Source organism: Lepidochelys kempii, chromosome 3, assembly GCF_965140265.1.
Source record: "Lepidochelys kempii isolate rLepKem1 chromosome 3, rLepKem1.hap2, whole genome shotgun sequence".
Taxonomy (NCBI): Eukaryota; Metazoa; Chordata; order Testudines; family Cheloniidae; genus Lepidochelys; species Lepidochelys kempii.
In genome coordinates, this window is record NC_133258.1 from 185,585,281 (window position 1) to 185,606,063 (window position 20,783).

Here is a 20,783-nt window from a genome sequence, read left to right on the forward strand (position 1 = left end):
ATATTCAACAAAACCGGCCCCAGGACCGACCCCTGGGGCACTCCACTTGACACCGGCTGCCAACTAGACATGGAGCCATTGATCACTACCCGTTGAGCCCGACAATCTAGCCAGCTTTCTACCCACCTTATAGTGCATTCATCCAGCCCATACTTCCTTAACTTGCTGACAAGAATACTGTGGGAGACCATGTCAAAAGCTTTGCTAAAGTCAAGAAACAATACATCCACTGCTTTCCCTTCATCCACAGAACCAGTAATCTCATCATAAAAGGCGATTAGATTAGTCAGGCATGACCTTCCCTTGGTGAATCCATGCTGGCTGTTCCTGATCACTTTCCTCTCATGCAAGTGCTTCAGTGATTGATTCTTTGAGGACCTGCTCCATGATTTTTCCAGGGACTGAGGTGAGGCTGACTGGCCTGTAGTTCCCAGGATCCTCCTTCTTCCCTTTTTTAAAGATTGGCACTACATTAGCTTTTTTCCAGTCATCCGGGACTTCCCCCGTTCGCCACGAGTTTTCAAAGATAATGGCCAGTGGCTCTGCAATCACAGCCGCCAATTCCTTCAGCACTCTCGGATGCAACTCGTCCGGCCCCATGGACTTGTGCACGTCCAGCTTTTCTAAATAGTCCCTAACCACCTCTATCTCCACAGAGGGCTGGCCATCTCTTCCCCATTTTGTGATGCCCAGCGCAGCAGTCTGGGAGCTGACCTTGTTAGTGAAGACAGAGGCAAAAAAAGCAAAAAGCAAAAGTATATTGACTTCTATTACAACACAAGTTTACAAAGTGCACAGTGATCACTTTATATTATTTTTATTACAAATATTTGCACTGTAAAAATGATAAACAGAAGAAATAGTATTTTTCAATTCACCTCATATAAGTATTGTAGTACAATCTCTTTATCATAAAAGTGCAACTTACAAATGTAGACTTCTTGTTACATAACTGCACTCAAAACCAAAACAATGTAAAACTTTAGAGCCTACAAGTCCACTCAGTCCTACTTCTTGTTCAGCCAATTGCTAAGACGAACAAGTTTGTTTACATTTACAGGAGATGCTGCTGCCTTTCTTATTTACAATGTCACCTGAAAGTGAAAACAGGCGTTCACATGGCACTTTTGTAGCTGGTGTTGCAAGGTATTTATGCACCAGATATGCTAAACATTTGTGTGCCCCTCCATGCTTCGGCCACCATTCCAGACGATATGCTTCATGCTGAAGATGCTCATTAAAAAATAATGCGTTAATTAAATTTGTCACTGAACTCCTTGGGAGAGAACCGTATGTCTTCAGCTCTGTTTTACCCGCATTCTGCCATATATTTCATGTTATAGCAGTCTCGGATGATGACCCAACACGTTTGCTTTAAGAACACTTTCACAGCAGATATGACAGAACGCAAAGACAACACCAATGTGAGCTTTCTAAAAACAGCTAGAGCACTTGACCCAAGGTTTAAGAATCTGAAGTGCTGTCCAAAATCTGAGAGGGACGAGATGTGAAGCATGCTTTCAGAAGTCTTAAAAGAGCAACACTCAGATGCAGAAACTACAGAACCCAAACCACCAAAAAAGAAAATCAACCTTCTGCTGGTGGCATCTGACTCAGATGATGAAAATGAACATGCATTGGTCTGCTCTGCTTTGGATCATTATCGAACAGAAGAACTCATCATAAGCATGAACACGTCCTATGGAATAGTGGTTGAAGATGAAGGGACATATGAATCTTTAGCGCATCTGGCGCATAAATACGTTGTGATGCCAGCTGAAACAGTGCCATGCAAATGCCTGTTCTCACTTTCAGGTGATATTGTAAACAAGAAGTGGGCAGTTTCTCCTGCAAATTGTAACCAAGTTTGTTTGTCTGATTGACTGGCTGAAATAGGACTGAGTGGGCTTGTATGCTTTAAAGTTTTACATTGTTTTATTTTTCAATGCAGTTATTTTTTGTCCATAATTCTACATTTACAAGTTCAACTTTCATGATAAAGAGATTGCACTACAGTACTTGTATGAGGTGAATTGAAAAATACTATTTCTTTTGTTTTTTACCATGCAAATATTTTTAATAAAGTGAGCACTATATACTCTGTATTCGGTGTTGTAATTGAAATCAATATATTTGAAAATGTAGAAAACATCCAAAAATATTTAAATAAATGGTATTCCATTATTAACAACACGATTAATCACGATTAATTTTAAAAGAATTACAGAAGTCGTTGTAAGACTAATGTAACTATAGACAGATTTTATTTTTCTCTTAAAATTTCTTTATGAAAAGGAACTTTTTTTTATACAGAATGTGAAGTTTAGTACAGTCTAATAAAAGATACCTGCCACTAAGCAACCAAAAAAATAACAGGGCATATTGATTCATACTATATTAATTATATTTTCCAGGTGTTCACTGTTGAAGAAATGATGCCTCATGTCCAATGTATGAAAGGAGGTCACAGTAAAAATCTTTTTTTTAAAGAAAAAAAGAAGAAAGGGTTCTGGCTGGTAACAATTCTGCATGACAAGCAAATTAATTTAAATGACCTCGCTAAGAAATTGGTTGTTGGGAATGGAAATCTGAGGTTTGCAGATGAAAATGCTGTGTTAGAAAAACTAAAAGTAGGCCAAGGCCATGCAACAACAGTGGCCCTTTTCTGTGACCACAGAGATGTGAAATTTGTATTGTCCAATGACAAACTCAGCAACCCTGGGCTTAAACCCTGAAGACTTTCTAAAGTTTGTGAAATCAACAGGACATGACCCTCATCATCATGCATTTTGATGAAAATATTAAGTAGTTGAATCTCACAAAAATTTAATTATTTCACATTGGGCATCACTTGTTATAAAGAAAAACTGATGAAAGTTTAACTAGAAATACAAATTTTGAAGTTACAGGCACAGACTTGAATATTTTTTCCAATTAGCTAAATTTGTATTTTATTATTTGGTGAAAAATATGTTGTCTTTGAATTATCCAAGGCTTAATAAAATATTCGTTTCACCTTATGGTAAAGATAAGATTTAAATTTCTTTTGCAGCCTACCAGTATGTACACAGTGTGTAGAGTCGTGATACTCAGACTGGGGTTCGCGAGCCGCAAGTGGCTCGTTACTGTGTCTCTTACTGCTCTTTGCAGCACAATATTAAAACACTGTGTGATTTAACTATTAACCAATCTAAGTTATTAACCAATCAGGATGTTTTTACTATGTTATTAACCAACTGTGGTTGATAAAATGATAATACAAGATCTGCCATTTTGCTGTGAAAAAATATAAAAAATAGTAAATGAAACAATGAATTTACACTACTGTAGCTCTTTTGGGTAATGCTGATCACTAATTTGGCTCCTGAACCACTGAGGACTGGTGTAGAGGGATAATCTTTCTCTGAAATAACTTTACAGCCTCTCTTTTTTTTTTAAAAAAAATCTGCTAAAACGGCAATTTCTAATAATTCATACTGTGCTTGAATGCTGAGACTTGAAATACTGTCACTGTTGGGAAAAAACTGAATCAATCTAGTTCAAGTTCTAGTTAATCAACCAAGTCCTACCCCCCCCCCCCCAGATGTTCTGGTTTAACTTGGATTTAAACTTGAAGAGTGGTCAGTTTGGATAAGCTATTACCAGCAGGAGAGTGAGTTTGTGTGTGTATGGGGGTGGGAGGGATGTGAGAAAACCTGGATTTGTGCAGGAAATAGCCCAACTTGATTGTCATGCACATTGTGTAAAGAGTTGTCACTTTGGATGGGCTATCACCAGCAGGAGAGTGAATTTGTGTGGGGGGGGTGGAGGGTGAGAAAACCTGGATTTGTGCTGGAAATGGCCCACCTGATGATCACTTTAGATAAGCTATTACCAGCAGGACAGTGGGGTGGGAGGAGGTATTGTTTCATATTCTCTGTGTATATATAAAGTCTGCTGCAGTTTCCATGATATGCATCTGATGAAGTGAGCTGTAGCTCACGAAAGCTTATGCTCTAATAAATTGGTTAGTCTCTAAGGTGCCACAAGTACTCCTTTTCTTTTTGCCAAGTTCTAGTATTTGCAGTACATTTGAGACAGTGTTCTAAAATAATAGAGTAACTAACTTCATGAGAAGAATTGTCTATTTCTCCTATAGTTCACCTCCTCCGCACATTCCCCCCTCGCCCCCCCCCCCACATTGTTTCCACTTTAATGTTTTTTACCTAGAAAACCAACTTGGCTACATTAAAAGAAAACATATTTGATTATCTATTATCTTTGCTATATTTTTTCTCTCCCCCACAATTAGTATCATTTTACAGTCTCAGTGGAAACATGGTCCTTGCTGGGTGTCAGTCCTGTATTCAAGCCACTAGGTTTTTTGTAGACAACTTCTTTGGATAGATGATAAATTGGGTAATATAAGAGAAAGAGAGGAACTAAATTCAAATTTCAGGGTCAGATTATCTGCCTTGTGAAATGCCAGAGAGACCTTTTTATAAGGAAATTCCTGAAAGTAATTCCTTGCTGAGATTACTCCAGATTGTCCCATCAGGGAAGCAGTATTTGTCCCTTCCATCTAAAGAAACACCACTCCAAACTTGGCAGATCCTGAAGGATCCATTGAGGCCAGGCTCATCTGCAAGGAGGCTCTGACAACTAGAAGAATCCTACTCTTTGGCAACATGGCTCCAGAGGAGCAGTGCTTCTAGAGACTCCTCCCATCTGCCGCACCAGTCAGAAAGGCTAATGTAGCCTGAAGCTGTATTAACTTTTGCTTCTAACTTCTACTAAGCTGTGGGGACAATGTGCATGTTCCCTACCTCCACCCAGCCACCCTGGGAGGGCCCACTGCAGAACAATGCAGAAGCAGAGGCACCTGAATCTTTCATTTCTCCACTGAGGGGGTGGGAGCTGCACGTGGAGAAACCTTCCATGTGTGGATCCAGGAGGAAGAGGTGGGGGTTGATCTTAGGGATGTAAAAGTTTAACCAGTTAACCAATAAGCATCAGTCGTATCAGTTTTGGTTAATGATTAAACTCTGCTGCCGGCCCCACCCAGGACTCCGCTGCTGCCTCAGGCCCGGGGCCGGCAGCGGGGATCCTGGGCGCAGGCGGCAGGGGAGCCCCGCGTAAAATGTGGGGGTGCTGTAGCATCCCCCGCACTCCAAGTTCTCCACCGTAATGGTTAACCATTTAACCAATAGAATTTTAATAGGTTACACGGTTGCTATTTTTAAACCCTATTTACATCCCTAGTTGATCTAGCCCTTAGTATTTATTATTTTAGTATTATCCGCCAACAAGAATGACTCATTCACAACACTAATAACCCCTGCTCTACCCATTACTCCTGCTCCCTCCCTCTCAAAAAACCCACCCCTACTTCAATCAGATTTTCTGTTTCCACCAAAGAGAGAGGAGCCAGAGATTCCAGGAAGTCCACCAATCTATTTTACATGGAAGGGGCTTAGCTACTATGAGAGGCAATATAAAACCCGAAACTAAATAGAAGTTGGGTATTGAATAGTGAGGTGATACAATTTGCAGATAATCTCAATATAGTCAACATTAGACAAAACTAAGAAGAACTCTAGATAAACCAGATAAAGTTAGGTGACTGGGCAGAATGATAAAGAGATGAAATTCATTATTAACTATGCAAAGTAATCTACACGGAAAAGAATAATCCAAACTATTCATGACCATGGCTGGGATCTAAATTAACTATAACCAGTTAGAAATAAGACCTGAAGACAGCTCAGTGGAAACTTTTACTCAGTGTACAGCAATGTACAATACAAGCAAAAACATGACATGATATACACAGAATGAAACAGAAATAATAATTCATGTTTTCTGGCATTATATAAATCAATGGTACACCTGCACAGGGAGTACTGTGTTCAATTTTGGTCATGCTTTCTCAGAAAAAGAGAAAGAAGATGTCCAGGAAAAGATACTGAAAATAATCAAAGGAATGGAGAGACTTCTGGACAGAAATAAAAAAGACTGAGATTGTTTAATTTAGAAAGAAGACAAAAAACAGAAGTATAGAAAGTACTGAATGCTAAATCTTGAATTTCTATTTACCCCTATTTATTTTTACATAATATGAAAATGGAATAGACTGGAGAGACTGCCGAGACTCATCAAGCCCTCGGATCGCTACCCCTTCCTGCTTCTCCAGGTGGGCACCAACGATACTGCCAAGAATGACCTTGAGCGGATCACTGCAGACTACATGGCTCTGGGAAGAAGCATAAAGGAGTTTGAGGTGCAAGTGGTGTTCTCGTCCATCCTTCCCGTGGAAGGAAAAGGACTGGGTAGAGACCGTCGAATCATGGAAGTCAACAAATGGCTATGCAGGTGATGTTGGAGAGAAGGCTTTGGAGTTTTTGACCATTGGACAGTGTTCCAAGAAGGAGGAGTGCTAGGCAGAGATGGGCTCCACCTAACGAAGAGAGGGAAGAGCATCTTCGCAAGCAGGCTGGCTAACCTAGTGAGGAGGGCTTTAAACTAGGTTCACTGGGGGAAGGAGACCAAAGCCCTGAGGGAAGGAAGCACGAGCAGGAGCACACGAGAGGGGAGGGCTCCTGCCTCATACTGAGAATGAGGGACGATCAGCGAGTTATCTCAAGTGCCTATACACAAATGCAAGAAGCCTGGGAAACAAGCAGGGAGAACTGGAAGTCCTGGCATAGTCAAGGAATTATGATGTGATTGGAATAACAGAGACTTGGTGGGATAACTCACATGACTGGAGAACTGTCATGGATGGATATAAACTGTTCAGGAAGGACAGGCAGGGCAGAAAAGGTGGGGGAGTTGCATTGTATGTAAGGGAATAGTATGACTACTCAGAGCTCTGATATGAAACTGCAGAAAAACCTGAGAGTCTCTGGATTAAGTTTAGAAGTGTGAGCAACAAGGGTGATGTCGTGGTGGGAGTCTGCTGTAGACCACCGGACCAGGGGGATGAAGTGGATGAGGCTTTCTTCCGGCAACTCACAGAAGTTACTAGATCACAGGCCCTGGTTCTCATGGGAGACTTCAATCACCCTGATATCTGCTGGGACAGCAATACAGCGGTGCACAGACAATCCAGGAAGTTTTTGGAAAGTGTAGGGGACAATTTCCTGGTGCAAGTGCTGGAAGAACCAACTAGGGGAAGAGCTCTTCTTGACTTGCTGCTCACAAACCAGGAAGAATTAGTAGGGGAAGCAAAAGTGGATGGGAACCTGCGAGGCAGTGACCATGAGATGGTCGAGTTCAGGATCCTGACACAGGGAAGAAAGGAGAGCAGCAGAATATGGACCCTGGCCTTCAGAAAAGCAGACTTTGACTCCCTCAGGGAACTGATGGGCAGGATCCCCTGGGAGAATAACATGAGGGGGAAAGGAGTCCAGGAGAGTTGGCTGTATTTTAAAGAATCCTTATTGAGGCTACAGGGACAAACCATCCCGATGTGTCGAAAGAATAGTAAACATGGCAGGCGACCAGCTTGGCTTCACAGTGAAATTCTTGCTGATCTTAAACACAGAAAAGAAGCTTACACAAGAAGTGGAAGATTGGACAAATGACCAGGGAAGAGTATAAAAATATTGCTTGGGGATGCAGGAGTGAAATCAGGAAGGCCAAATCACACCTGGAGTTGCAGCTAGCAAGAGATGTTAAGAGTAACAAGAAGGGTTTCTTCAGGTATGTTAGCATCAAGAAGAAAGTCAAGGAAAGTGTGGGCCCCTTACTGAATGATGGAGGCAACCTAGTGACAGAGGATGTGGAAAAAGCTAATGTACTCAAAGCTTTTTTTGCCTCTGTCTTCATGAACAAGGTCAGCTTCCAGACTACTGCACTGGGCAGCACAGCATGGGGAGGAGGTGACCAGCCCTCTGTGGAGAACGAAGTGGTTCGGGACTATTTAGAAAAGCTGAACGAGCACAAGTCCATGGGACCGGATGTGCTGCATCCGAGGGTGCTAAAGGAGTTGGCAGATGTGATTGCAGAGCCATTGGCCATTATCTTTGAAAACTCATGGCGATCGGGGGAAGTCCCTGATGACTGGAAAAAGGGTAATGTAGTGCCCATCTTTAAAAAAAAGGAAGGAGGAGGATCCTGGGAACTACAGGCCAGTCAGCCTCACCTCAGTCCCTGGAAAAATCATGGAGCAGGTCCTCAAGGAATCAATTCTGAAGCACTTAGAGGAGAGGAAAGTGATCAGGAACAGTCAGCATGGATTCACCAAGGGCAAGTCATGCCTGACTAATCTAATTGCCTTCTATGACGAGATAACTGGCTTTGTGGATGAGGGGAAAGCAGTGGATGTGTTGTTCCTTGACTTTAGCAAAGCTTTTGACATGGTCTTCCACAGTATTCTTGCCAGTAAGTTAAAAGAAGTATGGGCTGGATGAATGGACTATAAGGTGGATAGAAAGCTGGCCAGATTGTCGGGCTCAACGGGTAGTGATCAGTGGCTCCATGTCTAGTTGGCAGCTGGTATCAAGTGGAGTGCCCCAAGGGGCAGTCCTCGGGCCAGTTTTGTTCAATATCTTCATAAATGATCTGAAGGATGGTGTGGATTGCACCCTCAGCAAGTTTGACACTAAACTGGGAGGAGAGGTAGATACGCTGGAGGATAGGGATAGGATACAGAGGGCCCTAGATAGGAAGTAGTTCAACTATACATGAGTTTACACATTTCAGTTAAAGAAAAGATCCAAATGCAACATCTTACACTTAGTAATGGTGGATGGGTTCAGTGCACTGCCTAGAGAACTCTGTAGCCACAAACAAATACAGTGAGATGTTAAAATACAGGATAACAAATTTGCAAAAGTGAAAGCACCCTTCTCTGAAAACTACCCTTTAAAGTACTCTCAGTTGGGCACCCAAAATCATTGATCACTTTTAAAAATGTAGGCCAGTGTTTTAAATTGACATCTGTTAAGTGTTTTGAAGCTAATGAACAAATTAATGAAGTTAATAAACAGAAATTACTTAAATCACTGTGAATAAGGGTCTAGTTACTGTCTAGGTATTTCTGAGGTGCAGAGCTGCATTTGTGAAAGTAATTTGGTAAATTCTACAGCTCTTAATGTTCACAAAGCAGCCTAAATTTTCAAGTTAAGCATATTCTCACCTTCTCCTCAAAAAGTCCAGCATCTGACATTTGTTCTCAACAACAGTAACAGCCAAGATTAATCAATTTCAAATACTGCATAGTTATAACTTTTTGCAAGTTTGTGACAATATTTGTACTTATGAATTTCAGTAAAATGTGTTAGCAGTGTTTTATAATACTGTAGCAAAATATAGTTAAGAACTATTTCTTCACAAATAAACAGAAAGTGAAATAATAAAACAAAGCAAACCAGAGGAGCTCTGCTCCATTAGTATGATTCCCTTTCTGAACAAAGATCCACTATCATATTAAGAGGTTATTGAAATTAAGTGACCACAGAGTCATCTCTTATTTAACACCAGTTGACAGAAAAAAAAACCCGTGTGTGTATATAGACAATGTGAATAAAAGTTATTTGGCTTGGCATTTTACTAATGTTCTTAAGTGTACACAATGCCAAACATTAAAAAAAAAGTCCTTAACAAGTATGTAAAGAAAAACACCGTTTTAAATTCGAATTTTTATAAAATGCTGTTTAAGTTCTGTGTCACACGTAGACACATTCCTTTAAGACAATTCCATTATTACCAATGTAATATTACACACATAGCAGCATAGTCTACACTAAAAATTATACATGAGGTCTTTTGTTAGAGTTGCATGCTGTCTCAGACAGAGAAAGCTTCAAAGAAATAATACATTTAGGGAATGTTATAGTAGCCTCTGCAGATGAGAACTCAGAAGAAAATTAAATGGAAATTATATATCATGTGGTATTATATCATTTACTATAATCTTAAAATTAGGAGCAACAAATTTTCCACTTCTTGTTCTAAACTGATGTAGTGTTGTTGCATTCTGTTAAACAGCAGTTGTGTTCCACTCCAGAGGTGCCTGAATTTCAGTAAGGGTGAAGGGGCTCTCATATTACATATACATAGACTGTTAAAAGCAGTGGCTCTCAAACTTTCCAGACTACTGTACCCCTTTCAGGAGTCTCATTTGTCTTGGGTATCCCAAGTTTCACCTCACTTAAAAATTACTTGCTTACAAAATCAGACATAAAAATATAAAAGTGCCATAGCACACTATTACTGAAAAATTGCTTACTTTCTCATTTTTATCATATAATTATAAAATAAATAAATTGGAATATAACTGTTGTACTTACATTTCAGTGTATAGTATATAAAGCAATATAAACAAATCATTGTATGAAATTTTAGTTTGTACTCACTTCGCTAATGCTTTTTATGTAGCCTGATACAAAACTAGGTGAATATCTAGAGGAGTTGATGTACCCTGGAAGACCTCTGCGTACCCCCAGGGGTATGCATACTCCTGGTTGAGAGCCACTGGTTTAAAGGATATAGAGATTGTAAAGGACATTTGTGGTGAAAGGGGTTATATACATTTTTTTAACTTATTCAGATAGGGTAAAAATCATAGGAGCAATAGAAGATCTGCTCATGTCCCTCTGCCCTGGGATGCGATCTGTAAGAGGGAAGTACTGGGAAAGAAATGACAAAGGGAACTTCTGCACTCTTTCTGTGCTAAAATGAGCTCTGTGCTATTAAGAACATAAAAAAGGCCATGTGTAGGGTCAGACCAAAGGTCCATCTAGCCCAGTATCCTGTCTATTGACCGTGGCCAATGCCAGGTGCCACAGAAAGCTGAAGCCTGAGCCCCACTGCCTGTGGCTGAAGCCAAAGCCCAAGCAACTTAGCTTTGTGGGGCCCCCCATGGTGTGGGTCCCCGGGCAATTGCCCTCCTTGCTACTCCCTAATGTCAGCCCTGGCTTTTAATCTACTCAATATGCAGAAAAACAATTATTGTGGCACAGGTGGGCCGTGGAGTTTTTATACCATGGGGAAGAACTCAGAAAGAAAAAGGTTGAGAACCCCTGAAGAGGGGACAATCTTGGGAGCTGTCAAGTGCCTGTACTGAGTTGACTAGTGTCCTCAACTCCCAATAAACTCCATCGTACTTGAGGACTCTCAGCACCTCTGAGAATTGAGCACTATCTGTTGATAATATACTGCATGTCTAGGCCAGACTAAGGAGCAGCTTCTGGATCAGTGCTTAGGTAGATCAAGTGGCTCCAAACCTGCTCATAGGGATATGGAAGGGCAGTAGTTAGCATTTCAGTCCACAAGTCAGGAACAGCACCTGAGTAGTTGTAGCACAGCCCCGAGGCCTGCTGTAGTTTGAAGGATGAATTGCTCCCAACTCCCTCCTTATTTTTTCCACACAAAGACTGACTGCCTAGGCTTTGGGAAGGGGAAGAGTGAATTTCACCTTTAATACATTAATTTTTATCATTTAAATTATATAATAATAAATGTACATTTCAGGCTAAAGCCTGCCTGGTGTCATAAATGTGCATTAGGAGACACAAAGGTGTAAAGAAAGACATAATGGGATGCAAAAGGCAGCATGTGTAGGAGGATCTGAAATGTAATATTAGCCAAACTCATTAGTGTATAAAAGAGCTAAATAAATGCAAAGCCAAGAAAGATGCTAATCTGAGAAAAAACACGTGGCCAATCAGAAACCTGATAAGCGTATATGCAGCTTATACATCAGAAGCACAAGATAGCCACAATAGCTGTGCATAATGTGCTTCATGGAAAAGCAATAAAAGAAGTACTGTGAAGCATGTTGGTCATGCCAATATATCACCCTGACCTACAATGGCAGGATTTTTCCTGGGCAGATACACTTTCTGGTATCCCTAGGTGCATACTGTTGCCTAGCCTTTGTAGCATATAACTAGGATGTAGCCATTAGCATGTATGCTTGTTAAATCATAAAGGACTGCTTATTTATACTACTGATGTTGCTAATAATTCAGAACCTAATGGCATGAGGCTGAGTGCCGTCAATCCCCACTCTAATTTATGGGCATTGAGGCCATGCAGCAACTCACAGGGGCAGACCCTTAACAAGAATTCAGAAGTTTGATCAAGACTGAATAGAGAGATGCTTTCAAAATATTTTATGTTTCGGGTGTCTCCTACTATAGGTACCTTCAAGTCCTTATGAATGTATTTAGCACAGCAGCACTGTACTTTCTGTCTGCCAAACAATGTAAGGGGAACTTTTGTCTCTATGGGCTAGATCCACAATGGGGACTTAGGCTCAGGCACTGCAATGCCTAATGTCTAGGCACCCTGCTGCCCAGTAAATTCACAGCCCCGAGTTAGACATCTAAGCACAGGATTCAGAGAAGCCAGCATGCTGTGTAGCTAAACTAGCTAGTAGGAAATGCTGGAGAGAGAGGTGTGCCTTAAGCCCCACTACACAAAGGGAATTAGACACCTACGTTGAGGCTGGAGGGAGGTGCCTCCCTCTAGTCATGATTCACAGCTGTGAACCCTCTTCTGGAGTTGGGTACCTAGGGAAAGACAGAGACCCACTGCAGAATATCCTACAGTCTGGTCATTACGGCACTCACTTGGGAGGTGGGAAACCTGAGTTCAAATCCCTGCTCTGAATCAGGCAGAGTGGGGATTTGAACTTGGGTCTTCTGAGAAGTGCTCGAACTACTGAGCTATAGGGTATTTTGGGCTGGGACTCTCACAGTGTCAAATGTCAAAGTTGTTCCACTTTGTATAATCTACTTAAACATTCATTAGTGCAGAGCACCATGACCATCTCCACTGTGTTTTGGTCAGAACCTGATCTGGTAGGCATGTTCTTAGGTGGCTTATGAAAATGCCTACTGGATCATGCCCCGCAGGTGAGGTAGTCAGGGTAATGGCTAGCATAAGGATCTGCCAGGGCTAAGGCGCTGAGCATTTCATCAGCAGCAGAAATGTAGGCACCTAGAGGACTTTACTGGCGGAAACTTCGGTACCTATGGACTTTAGGCATTTACAGATAATGGGACAGTTGAACCGGGATTTTGAGGATCCAGATTTTGGGCCTAAACTCCGTGGTTCAAGCCCTACAAGTCCAATCATGCCTCCATTAAAATCAACGAGAGTTTGACACTGAAAATAACGGTAGCAGGATTGGGCCCTCTATTTGAGAGCATTAAGTCAGTGATAAAATAATCTATCATTGTGACAAGCTATCAGAAATGTTTTTTGTGTGGAGAATGGAAATTCTGTTCTGTGGAGGATTAAGAGATTTGTTTTAATTCCTGTTTGAATGACATCCGACAATTTCAAAATTCTCTGCAAAAGAAAATTTTAAAAAATCGTTTCAGATTTTGACAAAACTAAAACTTGTTTAGATTTTGATTTTTTAATTTTCTATTATATAGGCTACTCCAAAAATTTCAAAATGAAGTTGTTTAGAAAGGAAAAAAATAAAAATGTTTCATTCTGATTGTATTGAAACAGGGTGTTTCAACATTGTCAGAACCACCCTCCTGCCAACCCCTCTCCCCCCAATTTTGGCAAAATCAATATGATTTACAAAGTACTTAGATTTCGACGGAACTGCATTCTCAGATGGAAAATGTTTCTGTCAAAGTTTTTCCAACCAGCTCTAGTCTTTATAGATGGTCGTGAAAGCCTAAAAAAATAAATTATTACTACTTAAAACTATATATAGTTGCTCTGCCAAACAGGTTAAGGAATGTTGTGAACTTGGTGTAAATGTAGTCCATGGCTCTGATTCTGCAAACACTTATGGTCGTGCTTAACTTTACTTATGGGAATAATTCCATTAACATCGGTGGGATTAATCATGTAAAATTACTCATGTGCATAAGCGTTTGCTGGATTAAACCCTATGAAGTTACACAGTTAATTTGATTTTTTCATAGAACTATTAATGCACTTATTGATATATAAGAAAATAAAATTTTGATATTTAATATAAATTGGGATCGAGTGATAAGTCCATCTACGTTTCCCTGGGTTAACTAAATCTGCTTTTCTGTGCTCTTGCAAATGTCTTCAAGACAACAAATGCATACAAATATTTTAAAAGTACTAATAACATTTATCGATTTTAATGTAAAATTATCATTAACAGAATGTCTTATTAATAAAAGAGAATCTTAATGAGTGAACTGAGTGTGAAATGCAGATGACATTATTTACATAGTTTTTTGCCATAAGAAAACCTCCTAAGCCACAGTCAGCATACATCAAAACACAAATTTTAAAAAAATAGTTAAAACACAAACATTTAGTGTAAGACAGTTTTATCCTGGGAATGCCATTTGTTGAAAAACTACATTAGGAAAAAAAAAGTCCTAGTAAAATTATTCTTGTCAATCTCCTGTAAAGAACTTCTGAACTTATCTGTGCAGTATAACTTGTGCATCTGGAAAACACAAGAATTTCTACATAGTGTGAATATTCCATCACTCCATCTTTATTATGGAGTTGTTCAAATGTTTTCATGTCGATAAACAGAATTTTCTTTTGCAGTATGCACCAAAATAATAATCAGCACAGATTTTTCTTTTAAAGAGCAACATCATGCAGATTATGCTAATCAAATAAGACAGTGAAGTGCCCGTAAGCTTGTGGGTTTTTTGTATCTGTACAGTAAATGTCCACAAAATACAATGGCATTTATTTCAGATTTACAGAACTAAATATAAACTGTTAGATTTTTGCTAATTATTAGCAGAAGCTGTAAGCAATCAGTGGCTAAATTCATAAACAAAAGATGAAAGACGTAGCATTTTATTCCTGGAGTAATTCTTGATATCTTAAATGGTTGGTCTTTAAGGAGATGAGAACTGTCCTTTATTCAGTAGATCTTAACAGTGCAATGTGCAACAATTCCTAAAACCGTCTAAAAAGTTTCATCAGTAGACTCCAGTAGAGCTCCTTGATTCAAGGAAGGAAGGAAGGTTTGTATTTCTTGCCTGCTCTATTCACGAAGAATTGTAAAAAGTTCCCTTAACGTTTTTTAAAATTATTATTATTGATTCCTATAGTCGACTGTCTTGTTACTTCAGAAACAAAGGCTTCATACTGAGACACTGAAGGACACTTTTCTCTCTGTGTTCAGTTGAAAGGTAGAAAAAGAAGAAAGAGAACATAAGAAAAGCTTAAAGTGTAGAAGAGATACAAAATTCAGAGTAAAGTTTCTAAAAGAACTTAACAGCATGCATCAGAGATTTAGTGAGAACAAGAAAAGGACAGAATGCCAAAGATAAACTTTACATAAAGGCAGTTTCCTTGCAATACAGAATAATTTGTAAAACTAACCTTTTTTGCTTTATAAAACTATTCTTTTGCATTTATCTGTCCCTTTCTAAATAAGTTCTAAATGATTTCAATACTGTTTCATAAGTTCATTTTCTTGAAGCTTTCTTTTATAAAGTTTTAACAGTTTTTAAAAGACATCCTAGAAATCTTATATATAAAATTGATGTCATTTTACAAGGAAAAAAAGTGTTAAAAGATTTCACGTTCCCTGCCCAGACAGGCAAACAAACCTAACTACAGCAGTCTGTTCTGGCTTTACTAATAAGCAAAATAGAAAGCCAGTTAAGCAAGCAATATTTACATCTGTTAATGCAATGTGCACTTATTGTTATACATAATGCTGTTAGTTTGTTGTAAATGAAATTAATCTCATTTACATTTTGGGCAAGAAACTCACCACTTGGCCCATATCTCATGTAGTGGGTAATAGCATTAGGAGCTTTGTTGCTCCCTAGACCTGCTTTTTGAATTTCTGCTTTCTGGTATAGCTTCCACATCTGCAGGAGATAAAGCATTTCATGTTATTCAATTTGTTTAGCAGGACAAGAAAAAGCCCCCACTTTACAATACGCAGTTACTTAATAGTAGGATATACCTGCTCAAAGGTATAAAAATACTTTTTTGAGGGACAGGGTTGTTGAGGGAGAGGAAAGGAAGGAATTCACTAGAATAATCTACAGAGATATCTTAAAGGTCAACCTGTTATAAAAGTTCATATTTGCATTTTTAAAATAATTAAATATAAAATAATCAAATATTACTTTTCAAATCCACAAGAGGTTAAATACAACATTTAAACGTAATGGTCCTAAATCTGTGCCAGTATGAAAGGGCAAAACACCACTGAAATCAATGGAACTGTGTCCACTTACACCAGCAGAGATATTGGCTCAACTTTTGTTTGTTTGTTTAAACCTAACTGCTAGTAACACCCACTAAAATGGCTAAATTCAAGTCTGTAAAGTGGAAAATAACCTTTGCATGCAACAGATGTAACATGCACAATACAGTATCTTAACTAAGCGTTCATTTAGAAAAGCAAAGCTTCAAACAAACCTTTCGTTGCAAGCAAAATATTATTCCTGTTCATGGCAGAACAATTAATTAAATGTCTAATGTCCATTTTTGGCTGATGACCAAATACTCTGAATTACCATGCAAAATTTGATTTTTAGGTCTGGATTTTCATTTCTAAGGCCAGCAGGGACCAGGAGTTGCAGAGACATGGATCAAGAAATGAATGCATTGTATTGCTTTGTAGGAAGCCCTCTGATTGATCTAGGAGCAACACTGATGGGATCTGAAGGGAATCCCACAAAGCCTCCACAGCTGAAACAAGAATTAAAAGATTCAGCCATGATGTATGAGTATTTGTTAGGGAGTACAGTCCAGACGAGTTCAGAGGAGAAAAACTCTCTGTGCATGAGCACATCTGTTTTTTTCCAAATATTAGAGCTGATGAGCAGCAGTTAATTTTTTTTGGTTGATTTTTCAAGGCAACTAAAATATTCCCTAATAATGGGTCTGCTCCCACTCCCATTAAAATCAATGGGGCAGGATCAGGCCCAACAGAAAACCAGGAACACAGGGTCACTTTTAAAATTCCTATGATCAATAGCACGTCAGAAATTTGAAAAATAAGGGGAAATAGTGATAGTGGCCCAAACTGAAAGAGGTCACTCCAGAACCCCAATGTGAAGATATGAAATTTAAAGGGGCTGATTTTCATTTATACAAAGCCTCTTAATATCACTCTGGTAGTGTAAGGTGCTGGTAGTGAAAATGAATATAAAAGAAAAATTGCATCCACTTTAAGACCCCTTTCTTTTGCCAGAGTTATTTTATTAGTTATCAAATTTAATTGGCGAGTGTGGTTCCTCATGACAGACCATCAAACATATCATTACCTACTATCCAATTTATAAATATGAAGGCAGCATTACTGCAGAAATGGGTTTGCTGTCAGTTACCCAACCCCCCCAAAGTACCAATGCTTGTAGTGTGCTTTCTGAGTTCCTGTAGGATACGTCAAGATTGTATAGATTTCCTATATAATTCCATAGATAATTTTTAAAATTTATTGTGCATATTTCTGTTCAACTGGCAGCACTGAATATGTTAAAAAATGAATTAAACACATATGGAACAACAAGAAGTGAAGCAGAATGAAATGACCCAAGACTGATGTACTTTGTGTGTGTGAGAATAAGAAGAATTATGTTGACAGCATTTCTTTTATTGTATTTAGGCCAGAAACCATCTTTAAAGGAGATACAGCAATGACATAATTGAGAAGCACAAGGCTGGACATAACCAAAGGATAAGTGAGAGATTTATCAGCCCATGAACTATGTAGGAGTGCAAACATGGTAAAGGAAGGCTATTTTATGTTTTGGAAGAAGCATAATTTGTTCCTTCGTGGAGTCTCTCTCAGACACTTTACGTTCTCCTCCCACCTTTAAAGGCAGTTCATCATGCAGAGGAGACCTGCCAATGGATTCCTCCAAAGTTCATCAATGATGCTCCTGTATCAGCTGACAATATTTCTAGAGAGTGACACAAAGGAATTACTGCTTCCCTCATGAAGAGCTATTCTTGCAGCACTTCTAGTCCTTGCTGACCTGGGACCAAAGGTATCAAATTTGGGTCCCCAGGTGGCAGTGCTGTGTACTGCCACAAGATTTCTGGCCAAAGAAGCACAATTTTAAAAGTTAGAATTCATTATTTTCAACAAGATATATTTTCTTCTCTCATGCAGGTTTTTATATAGCACAGCTACTTTTGATTTTTAAAACCTAAATATTTAATTGTGTTTCAATTTGTTAAAAAAATGCTGATGTCTACTTAAGGGTCCAGCTCTACAAGCTCATGCAATTTATAGCTGAAGTATGGTATAATTTTAAAGTTTGGGTGAAATTGTTTTAAGCTTAAATTGTTACCAGACTTAAAGTGTGATTTCAAGCAGTTGCAGAGATGCTAGAATTTTAAATAGCTTTTTTTCAACATTTTCTGTTTAGCTAAATTATTCCATAAAGCATTCCTAAATTGACAATTTATAATCAAATATTTAAATTATATTATTTCAGCTGCATTCATATTTAATATAGTCTTATTGTCAAATCTCATATGCCTCATTTTCTAACTAATCAATGTTTTATCTGCATAGGAAAAAAAAAGAATTTCCACCATAATTAGTAAAGATTTTTATTATTATTATACATTGTAAAAATTCTCATAAAACTATAGTGTTACTTGACTCCAAATAAAACAGCATATTGGACCACCTCTGTATGTCAGACATGGGAAGACAAACCACAGGAAAGGGAAAAAGAGGTAGAGGAGGATAATTTTTTCTATGCAACTGCTACACTTAATTTGATTGTTATATTTTTTAAATGACCATTTATGAATACTAACAATTGTTTTATTTATTAAAGTTCAAATATTTTAATAAATATGAACTGTAGTTCATATTTATTGTGCAAACTACAGGCACTGAATTATTTGGGCTACAACTTACTCCTTGAGCAAAATGACACACAAAACATAGTATAAATAAAAAGCAAAAGATACTGAAATCTCTCTAATTAGTTGGGGGTTTTTGCTAGTATTGTATACGTGCAAGAGGATAAACAGGCATTTTTGTATGGGTGATGCATCTGAAAACAAAAGTACAAGTGAGAAAAGTACCTTCCTGTTGGTAAAAATTACCTGGTTCTTTGTGCCATTTTTGGCAATGCAGCATGCAACTGCTTTAACATGCATTCAATAATGTATAGAAAAACAAAATATTTCTAGCAGGTGACAAATAAAAATACAGAACATTAGTTTGTATTAAGGCTTTTAGAGGCATGCAGAAAATATACAGTGCAATTAATGTTTCATGCAAGCTTTGGTGTGATTACAATTTTACATTTACGCATGCTGTAATACACAGCTGATTTTTATATCACCATTCAGAGGAAAACACCCACCCCTCATAAAGCTGCCAAGAAACTATTTTTTATTTTTAGTAGAACATTCCCTAAATCAGCTGACATTGACAAGAACATCGGTGTCATTTGTATTTAATATGACATCTCTCTTATCATACACAACCATACTCATACCAAACAGTTTGGTTATCTTCAGAAACCAGTAAAGGGGATTCAATCTTGCTAGTATTTACACGTGCAGAAGCAATAAATTCACTATTTAGAACTGACTGTGGGTTACTGTTATCAGACATATGGTCATCAGAAGATTGTTCATGATCTTTCTGTAAAGATTTAACTGATGAGACAAATGTCTCATCAGTTACCTTTGCTGTAGACCTTTGAGGTAATCCACTTATATTACTAACTAATTCAGTGTTAAGGGATAAAAATGGCTGTGACACATGGGCCACAGTAAATGACCCTGTGCTATCATTAGTTGATACACCAACTTTATCACTGAACACATTAGTGCTTGAAGTTTTGTCAACAAAATTTGACTTTCCCATCCTTGAATTCCTAGGCTTCTCAGATTTATATCCCAAGTGATCTGGTTTAATTGTATTACCTAAATCATTTTGTGGAACAGAATCTACATTGTAAGATGTATAATGAAAAAAATTAGAGGACTGCTGGTGTGCACAGTACTCACTAGATGCTGATGTAGATGGTGCTGGATCAATTGATACAGGCTGCCTACTGTCCTTAGATAAAAAATCATGAATGCTTGTTCTTCGAGTAGTTCCTTCTGCTGTAGAAATCACACTGCTTGCACGAGGTAAGGTAGCATAAGGGCTGCAATCTTTTGATTGTCGTTGTGATGGATTTGTTTGCACTTTTTGTTTGATTGACTTGACCTTTCCTTGAGTACCTGACGTCAATTTTATTGGAGAGCTGGTAAAGTACGTATCTTCAGTTTTATGCGGGCTGGGCCTTATAGGCTGTTCAGGTTTAGCTGACCTTCCATCTGAGAAGTCAACTGTGTTTTTCACACTTAATGATCTGACGATACCGCTGCTGACAGACGACTGTTTCCTTAGCTTTTCTTTTCCTGCCAACTCAGCAGATTCAGACAAACTTTTCATTACTTCATCTAAAAGATTCTCTTGGCTTGCACACCTTATCTGTCAAAACATATCCAAACAGCTTATTGTGTAGTTCTAATTTAATTTTTAAATTTACAAGAGAGATATTTCAGTCATCTTTATTACATGAAAGTGAAAAACAATTAGATTATTATTTTGTTTAAATACTACATTAATTTGAGTATGAGAGGGGTAGCTGTGTTAGTCTGGATCTGTAAAAGTGGCAAAGAGTCCTGTGGCACCTTATAGACTAACAGACATATTGGAGCATAAACTTCCGTGGGTGAATACCCACTTCGTTGGATGCATGGAGTGGAAATTTCCAGAGCCAGGTATAAATATGCAAGCAAGAATCAGGCTAGGGATAACGAGGTTAATTCCATCAGGGAGGATGAGGCCCTCTTCTAGCAGTTGAGGTGTGAACACCAAGGGAGGAGAA

The 20,783-nt window shown here is 38.6% G+C and overlaps 1 protein-coding gene across 9 annotated transcripts in view; it reads right to left on the bottom strand.

The window, feature by feature from the left end:
- Nucleotides 1-9,638: 9,638 nt before the first annotated feature.
- The window catches only part of CCDC88A (coiled-coil domain containing 88A), a 359,900-nt gene continuing 348,755 nt past the window's right edge, over nt 9,639-20,783 (bottom strand). For 7 of the 9 annotated variants that reach the window (XM_073339320.1, XM_073339322.1, XM_073339319.1 and 4 more), the window contains 3 exons: nt 19,912-20,383; nt 15,683-15,782; nt 9,639-15,075 (listed from right to left, as the gene is read on the bottom strand). In XM_073339320.1, coding sequence (XP_073195421.1) covers nt 15,718-15,782; nt 19,912-20,383 — 537 coding nt within the window. In that variant the 3' untranslated portion in view covers nt 9,639-15,075; nt 15,683-15,717. Of the gene's footprint in view, nt 15,076-15,682; nt 15,783-18,510; nt 20,384-20,783 lie in introns of those variants that run through there. The other 2 variants (XM_073339323.1, XM_073339315.1) reach the window with 2 other exon arrangements.